At 47.5% G+C, this 9,078-nt stretch overlaps 1 protein-coding gene across 1 annotated transcript; it reads left to right on the plus strand.

The window, feature by feature from the left end:
* Positions 1–1,525: 1,525 nt before the first annotated feature.
* Positions 1,526–8,950, plus strand: LOC146348650 (uncharacterized). The gene is made up of 2 exons (XM_084853685.1): positions 1,526–2,652; positions 6,999–8,950. The coding sequence occupies exons 1-2, from the start codon at positions 2,190–2,192 to the stop codon at positions 7,598–7,600; spliced, it is 1,065 nt and encodes a 354-aa protein (XP_084709811.1). The 5' UTR covers positions 1,526–2,189; the 3' UTR covers positions 7,601–8,950.
* The last annotated feature ends 128 nt before the right edge of the window (positions 8,951–9,078 follow it).

A 9,078-nucleotide genomic window follows, 5' to 3' on the forward strand; every position in this document is an offset into this window, starting at 1 on the left:
AGGTCCTTGCCATCTTTGTTTTTGATCATACCCATTTTTGCCTGGAATTTACCTCCGATGTTTCTAATTTTCTGGAAGAGGTCCCTTGTCCTTCCTATTCTATTCTCTTCTTCCGCTTCCGCGCATTGCTTGTTTAAAAATAATTCCTTATCTCTTCTGGCTAACCTCTGGAATTTTGCATTTAATTAGGCATATCTCCCCCTATCACTGTTGCCTTTTGCTTTCCTTCTTTTTTGGGCTGCTTCCAGTGTCTCAGCAGACAGCCATCTTGCCTTCTTGGTTTTCTTTTTTGTTGCTGCCTCCTGAACAATACAAATCTATCTCCCAAGTACAATAAATATCCAGAATTGTACTTAATTCTAGAACACATCCACTAGATGTCTCTACTGGTGTATGTTAATACCAATGCATTTAGGTATTAGTTAGAAATGGTCATATGGGGAATTTCTTGCAAGAGAGATGCTGGGGTTTACACTTCTCTGGAAATGATACCCTCTGACTTAAGTTTTTTTTTTTACATCTAATCTGAAATGTGTTGGAGATGGTGGGCAGTGGTTCCTTGAGGTAAATTCATCTGCACATGCTCAGAGACTGTCTCTTCATCATTTCTTCCCATGTGCAATCTGGGGTAAGATCTGACCGTGCAAATAAATTCCAAACTAGTCCTGCCTGCTTCCACCCCACACCCAATCAATTGCTGCTGTGGTCACTGTGCTTATCTTACATACTTTTGTGCTTTGCATAGAAATATCACAGACTGAGTTGCTTATATTTCAAGACTTTAAGTCCCACTGTTTACCTCCCTCACATCTTTGTGTGTGATTAGGACTGCAACATTAAGTTGATTAATCACTCAGGTTAATCAATATTTAAAAACTTTTAACCAACTAAAATGGTGTCCCAAAATCTCAACTAATCAGACAGCAGATTTTATAAAATGTATTTTTAAGAAAAGTATTTATATAAAAACTGCAGATGGCAAAACCCATCTTAAAAGAAGCATTCCCCTTTTATATCAGCAGAATGCCTTTCACAGCAATGCTGCAACACATGCGTGCATCATCCAAAAGTGAAGAACAGAACGATTTTTTACCCATATACAAAGCTGTGCACGTGTATTCAGTAGGTATTGATTAATCAGCTAGGGGCTTTTTTATGCATTTATTGTACGCTCATGATTCCTTCCTCAAGGTTGTTTAGGGGGTTTTAGACAACACTGTGATCCTCCAGTTTCGTTTCTGCTTTTTAGGAACACTTTCCTGGAGTTTTTTAGAGTAGAGAAAATGAGGTATTATTTCTGAATGGGGGGGAAAAAAACTATATATTTGTGCTATTCTGCTATAGCACAGTGCCACCTAGAGGTTGTGTAGCAGGAAAGCAGAAAGGGAAAAGCACTTTGTGTAGAGCTCAGATCCAATTCTGTCACAAACTCAAAAGCAGATGCCCCAGGAAGCAGATGTAGCAGAAAGTAGATGCAGCCAATTAACTGCCTCATGTAGAAAAGCTCTAAAACTCATATGATTAATCAACTGGGCTTTCTTTAATCAGATGACGTATTTGTCTGTCGGTGTGTGCCAAAAATGGAAACCACACAGCGGATGAATTGTACTCTAGTCCACAAAAGTTTATACTACAATAAATCTGTTAGTCTTTAAGATGCCTTAAGACTTTTTGTTGAGGTTTTCTAGCAGCGATCCTGTCCCTTTTATCAGAGGCAGATGACGGGCAGAAATTCCGGCAGGCAGTACTTTCCCCATCACTGCCTCTCCGTGAAAGCGGAACCTGTTGATGTCCTACCTGTCACGTAAAAAAAAAGAGGTGTGTGGCGGGGTTTGAGAACTTTGATCCAGACGGATCAAATTGAGGTCTGCCGGCTCACTGGAAATCCCGCCCGGCGCCCAGCGTCCTTCCTTCCTTCCTCGGTCCCACGGGCAGGCCTAACTTCTCCGAGCCGATCGCCTCCGCCAGGGGGGGCGAGAGAGCGGCTGCCGGCGCCGGCGCCGGCTCCCGCTCCTGCTCCGCCGGGAAGAAGACAAAGGCGCGGCCTCCCTTCCCTCGCAGCTTGCGGCCTTCGTTCCCCGGCATCCACGCCTGCGTCGCGCTCGTTCGCCGCCCGCTAGCCTGCCGCGACGCAACGGGCGGCGGCGAGCGATGAGCCGCGGCGGGGCCGGCTGGCTGGCGGCGGCGCGATGGCCGCGCGGCGGGGCGCGCTGAAGCGCAAGCCGAACTTCACGCTGCAGGAGATCGACGTCCTCACGAGCGAAGTGCTCAAGCACGAGCAGCTGCTCTTCGGGGCCGCCTCCGCCAGCGTGAACGCCTACGAGAAGCAGAAGATCTGGTGGCGCATCACCACCAAGATCAACGCGGCCGGGCGCAACCGGCGAGACATCGGCGAGGTCAAGAACCGCTGGCGGGGCCTGCGGCGCCGCGCCAACGACAAGATCGCCCGGCACCGCCTGCAGCAGCGTCAAGCGCAGCCCCCCGCCGACCGACCCCGCCTCGCGCACCTCCCGGGCCCGGGCGGCGGCGGCGGCAGCGGCGCGCCGCCCGGCCGGCCCGAGCTTGGCCCGGAATGGTCCCTGCCGCGCGGCGCGTGCCCTTTGGACACCCCGCCGCTGCCGGGCACCACGGACGCGGCGGCGGCTCTCCCGGGTGAGTTGCTCCCTGCCCCCGATCAGGGCGTCAAGCCCTGGCAGGCACTGCGTTGGCTTCTTGATTGTGTCAGAAGGCATGGAAAGGACCGTAATGGGGCGGGAGGCAGGGGCCGCTGCCATCCCGGCACTTATCATCAAACCCGGAGCCTTCACACTACGTGGGGGAAAGGGCAGCACTTCGGGCGTGCAACCTTCCGGATCCCCAGAGAGGCTCTGTATTTTAGCGATTAAGCAGTGCCTTGTGGGGAGCGGATGGCATCACTGAATTCCATTTGGGCTAGCGTGTGGAGGAAGGTTTATTATTCCCCAAGCTGGTGCCCTCCGGATATGTTGGCCTACAGCTCCCCTGGGCATGCTGGCTGGGGATAATGGGCTGGCTGGGGATAATGGAAGTCGTCCAATGCCAGAAGCACTGGGTTGGGGAAGGCTAGAGGCAGGGTCGAGGTGAGTCAAATCCCATCTTCCTGCAGGAATGTATGTCCTCTGCTTGGCCTCCTTCCCACAGATGCCAGATCACAGAATAACAAGGGGCCATAGCTCTTTGCATACAGAAGGTCCCAGCCTTTGTCCCTAGCATCTCAGGTAGGGTAGGGAAATCTGCCTGAACCCCCAGAAAGCCACTGCCAGTCAGTGTCAACAATACTGGGCTAGATAGACCAATGGTCTGGCTCAGTGGGCCAGTTCACACAATCGCAGTGAGGGAAATTGCCTTATTTCCCCTCCAGCATATGCCAGTCAGATTTCCCCAATTACTCTTGCTGGAACAGCTTCCTGTGTTCTCCAAACCCAGGTGGCATGGCATGTTGCGGGGGGGGGGGGGACCTTCAAATAACCCAACAACAGCCCATGAGTTATTTGAGGGTCGCTGCCCCCTCAAACAAACAATGCTGCTTGGTTTGGACAACACGGCAAGCTGCACCAGCAAGGATAATTAGGGAAATCTGGCCAGCATACAAATGGCAGTGCGGCAGGGTTAACAAGCCATGGTTTGCAGCATGGCTTATAAACCGTGCCGCAATTGTGCAAACCGGGGTCAGTGACTACGTCAGTGACATGCTGTGGGTCGCTGTGGGTTATTTAACCCCCAGTGAGCCATGGCCCCCTGCATATGTAACCTCCACTTGGGAGTTCTGTTGTGCACACCCAGTGAGCAAGGTCTAAAACAGACCATGGGTTATGCAAGGGTTGCTTCACCTGCGCATAAACCCACCCTTGTTAGGATCACACGACATGACAACCCCTGGGGGGTTGCATATCAAAATGGCAGCCCCACATGCTGTGCAGCCTCACCATGAGAACAGCCCCAATGTAAGAGAGCTTCCCACGTTCCTAAGGCAGACCTCGCAGGGCTTCATTACTCCTCAAGCATGTATCTGCAAGAAAGGAGAGCTGATACGCTTTGACCAGAACATCAGAGCTGGGCAGGATCAGAGCAAAGGTCCATGTAGTCCAGTATCCTGTTTCCAACACTGTGGACAGCCAGATGCCGCTGGGAAGCCCACGAACATGGCGTGGAGGCAACGGCCCCTCTGTTTGTTACTGCGTAGCAGTTGGTATCCAGAGGCACAGTGCCTCTGAACCTGGACATTGCATACAGCTATCATGTCTAGGAGCAAGTATACATTTCTATGTCCAGTGCAGAGTTCAGGTGCCACACACAGAGACACAAATAGCTCAGCAGTCTTAGGCAAGGCACCGGTATCCAAAATAGTTCTTTATAATATGGGAATAGTATAGGCTACCTCACAGGGTTGTTGTGATGATGAAGCAATGTACATGTACCCGTTGTTGGCTGATCTTATAACTGGGTATGATCTACTCAGGCCCTGCTGTGCCTTGCACCCTGGTGGCTGCACCTGTGTTCCACCCAAATTACTGTCCTGCCCTGGTCCATATTACTGGGTTTGGATTCTTGTATGGTAAGGCATAAAGTGGTCTAATATTCTTGCATCCCTAGGATGTCTGAGATGTTTGGAATGCTGCTTCCAGATTCATCTCACGGATTTCATGCTAATTTACAAGCCTTGATGGAAGAGGTCTGTGTTCTCAAAGGCCACTTTCTCTTTTGGACAGGAGAGTTCATTTATTCTGCATTACAGACTATTTTTTCAAAGGCCTGCAACATCTTGTCTCAGGGCAAGGAGTTGGATTAGATGATTCATGGAATTCCTTCCAAAGTCTGGTGGTCTCTTTCCAGCAATTTCCATAAGGTCCCCCCCACCCCCCACTGTGTTTATATCTGAACATTGTATATATTAATGCCTTGCTTCAGAGAGCCAATCCCTCAACAAGCACACTGAGATTGTTTAAGAGATGGTCTCACACTGAGTCATTGCTCTTTGCTTTTGAATGTATTCCTATACACAGGGAGTAGAACAGGGCTAGGCAACCCCCTTTGGACTACAACTCCCAGAAGCCCCAGCCAGCAGGGCCAATGATGAGGGATTATGGGAGTTGTAGTCCAAAATACGTGGAAGGCATCAGGTTGCCTACTCCTGAAGAAGAAAGTCACTGCATCTAGTTCCTATAAGCCAGCCTTCCCCAACCTGGAGCCCTCTGGATGGGTTGGGTACAGTTTCACCATCCCCCACCCAGCATGGAAAGGATGCTGTGTGCTAAACACTTGCACTTGGCCCATGCTGATTTTCCCCTGTCTGCAGCTATGAGGAGGGGCAAGGTCAACACAAGAACAAGCAGTATTGACTGCAAGAGAGTGTAAGAAACTGCATGTCATGTTTTACCTTCTTCAAGCACTTGTGATTACAATTAACAAGGGGGTATAGGAAATCCCTGTGCAGATATGTGCCCTACCGAGGAATTCTCTTCCACGTCAGAATTGCCATGGATTCTCTGTACAACTGAAACAGGTTTCTCTAGCAGAGCAGAAGGAATCCGTCTGAGAACAGTAAAATGAGAAGAATAGCTCAAGTGGGATTAGAAGATGGCTTGTGATGGAAATAATCATACTTGCAAATTAGTCCACACAAGCCACTAGTCCACATATTTTACAATAGCTCTCCTGCTCACACCCAAAAGTTATTTGATGCACACAAACAGTCTGTTCTTTTTGTAAGTGCCTGGCTATTTACAGGCTTGGAGAAAATGTATGAGAATTATTTGTTTAGACTTCTTTCCCACCTTATCTCATTGGATATGCTGCAATATATCTATATCTAATTTTATCCTCACAGAAGGCCCAGGGGGTCTTGCATCCAGACCCACCCAGTGAAGTACATGGTTCAATATGGATCTGAACCCAGATCTTCCAAGCTAAAACTAAAATCACCAGCAGCTGTATTACACTTACTACTTTTAATAAGAAATTGACTTGATTAAGGAAGGTGAAGCCTGCTAATAGCAAAGGCACAGAAGGAGAAATTCTAGCAGCTAAGAAGCAATCAAGGTATAGGTGGAAATCCAGAGACCTAATGAGAAAGAAAAAGTTAATGCTTGACAGCACAATCCTATGCATATTTACTCAGATGTAAGACCCATATAGTTCAGTGGGCTTTACTCCTAGGTAAGTGTATACAAGATTGCAGCCTGAAGGTCTCAAACAAGAATCAAGCAATAAGAGAGCCATGTAAAGGGGAAAAACAAAAGTTTAGCCTAGCTGAGACATCTGAGCCGTCCACTTACCATGTAATACAGTGTGGAGTATTTAGATAATAGCTTTTCAGTTGCTGAAATTGGAGAAGCAAATATGTGCCTTGTATCTATTTGTTAAATAAAAATCAGTCAGAAATCTCTTTAGCAGTCCCATTATTGCACACCAGACATAAATACATGTTGTATTTTGGCTTGCAGACGCTGTGGGGAGGAGTGTGAAATCGGTCCTATCAAAAGGACTTAACTTAAGCCGCACTGGTTACAACAGTCTACAAATTGGCGTTTAAATAGTTGGCAAGGTATCATCACTGTGCAACCCAGACCCCCTGGACTGGAGGCTCATGCCAGGCATGTGGGGAAATGGGACCTTAATTGTCCAGCAAGATATCACATTTGGCACTGTTTTATAAATGTTCTGCTAAAACCCCAGAGAGCTGTTGCTAGTCAGTGCCAACAATACTGAGCTAGATGGACCAACAATCTAACTCAGTACAAGGCAGCTTCCTGTGTTCCATCTTGTGCTAAAAGTTTTATTTTCCTCCTTGCTGTACAGATTTTTTTCTGTTGGGTGGTGGAGCCTGCATTATGGGCTCTTGGAGGACTTTAATATTGGCTTATAGAAAACCTGCCCATTTGGATGTCAGGAAGGACCTAAATGGGCTCATTGTTCTTAACCTGAGCTCTAGCTGGCTGCTACTTTGGGTTAACCTGATCTGTCCTCTCTGCTCTGGGCAGGTGTGAAGGAAGAGCCAGTGAAGGAAGAGCCAGTAGATGTGAAGTCAGAGCCATTCCATCCCCTTCCCACTGAGACCATCCAGCAGCGCGTGACCCGGGGGGCCGAGAGGCAGCTGCTCAGGAACTCTGGCCATGCCCCCGATGATCCCTGTGAGGGCTGGAGCAGAAGCCCCCCCAATTTCTCACAGACTGAGCTCTCAATCAGTGAGCTTGGGGGACGGCAGGAGGCCCTGGGTTCGGATTATGCAAGCATCACATTTGACCAGGAGTCACCACACGGGCAGCTGAATGGTTGTAACGTAGGAGATGTGGTAGCTCCTGGGACTGTGCCGATTCAGGAAGGGCCATCAGAAAGCAGCCGATTTAGCCTAGTACAGAGGCGGATTGTCCAGTCTAATGAGCAGCTGGTACAGGAGGTGCGTGCCTTCCGGCAGGAATACACTGAAAGCCGCAGGGAGACTGCCTCAATCTTGCACAGCATTGCTGAAGCCCTGAGCGGTGTCCACAGCAGCCTGTCTGAGATCCGGGATCTCTACTTCCGCCAGCAGGCAGTGCCCAAGACAGTGAGGGTCCTATCAGCAGAAGACCCTGAGCGCTTCTAAGTGCACACGCCCTTTCATGGATAGGTATACCAGCTCCTGCACAGTGCCTACACAGGCAAGAATTACTTCAGCTATTGGAGAAAAATATTGTTTGTCTGTTTGTTTCCAGGACAGATTTTGCCTTGGATTTTCCTAATTTCCAGCCTTCCAATCCCAGCTCAATAAAACTGTGAAATGGGTATCTCCGCTTAGGAATTTGTTACCAGGGAAGGCATGTCTGTAGTGCTGTTGTATCATCTTCTATCTAAACAGCAATTCATTCTTTGTTTTACCCAGCCTCTGTTTCCACTAAAAAATTGCATTCCTTTTCCTAAATTCTAATAACATAAATAACCCTGGTATGTCTGCTACTTCCATTTCCTTTTCTTAATCTGTACGTCTCCTGGCCCCCTGAATACATCCAAACTGCTCATTTTCCTATGCCAACCATGGGTCTCATGCCCATGGTGACTCGGTTTGCACAAGTTTTAGGCCTTGACAGTTTTCAACAGGACAATCTGCTTATGGTTGGCCTGGAGCAAAAACAGTGCCAAGGGCTATCATTTAATCATTTACAGTGGAGTTGTGCTGTTGAGCAGATGCTAATAACTCCTGTGTAAATTATCTGAGGATTATGACCGAAGGCTGAAGCAATAGTGGTGGGAAAATAGACCTCTTTTTAGACTCCTATGATTTAGTAAGGTCCAGTCAGTGGCAGAAGAAAGATTCCTCAGTACAAACATTGGCAAAAAGCAGCAATTTTTAAATGTCCTTTCTCAGATTTGAAAGAGGCTGTTCAGTAGGAGAAAAAAATATTTGCTAACCAGGGATGCGGGATACTCAAATCACCCCATATTGATCCAAGGACATGTGATCTACAGGTAATTGATTATTTGGTATGTTGTGTTAAGAAAAAGAAAAGATTACAGAGTATTCTCACATAGACTGTTGAGTGGTTACAAATGAAGTCAAGTGCAATACATGCCTATTTGGGCCTAAATCAGGAAGAACTGTTTTGGTTTTGAAGGATTAGATGTTTCAAGAAAAGAGATGGGGGCGGGGGACACTGCTGAAGCTCTGTAAGTGAACAAGGAGAATAAACCTGAAAATACAATACAGGACTACACTGAGGGAAAAAGCTGAAGGAATAGTTTTGTACACCACAGCTACTGATCCAAACTGAACCTTGTGTTACCATGGCAATTAGACTTTTGTTAGCCATTTAAGGTAAACTGGTTGAGCTAGTTCGGCCTACATTTTTTTCTTCTTACTTTAATTTGTTCCTTTAGTTAACTAGAGTGAGAATTTATATTTTAGGACTGTACAAAGCTTACTTTTGTAGTTGTTTATAAATACTACTGTTCTTTCATTATCTTCCTTTCAGTTCTTTCAGTTGCCTGTGGGCACTTACCTCAGTGCAGTATTTCGAAGCAGAGTCACACCTGCTCACTTTCTCTCCCCCCACCCCAATATCCATATTTTTCCTTACCAAGCTTTTT

Source organism: Heloderma suspectum, chromosome 4 (genome assembly GCF_057233095.1).
Source record: "Heloderma suspectum isolate Gila_16-S chromosome 4, 16-S_ref, whole genome shotgun sequence".
Lineage (NCBI taxonomy): Eukaryota > Metazoa > Chordata > Lepidosauria > Squamata > Helodermatidae > Heloderma > Heloderma suspectum.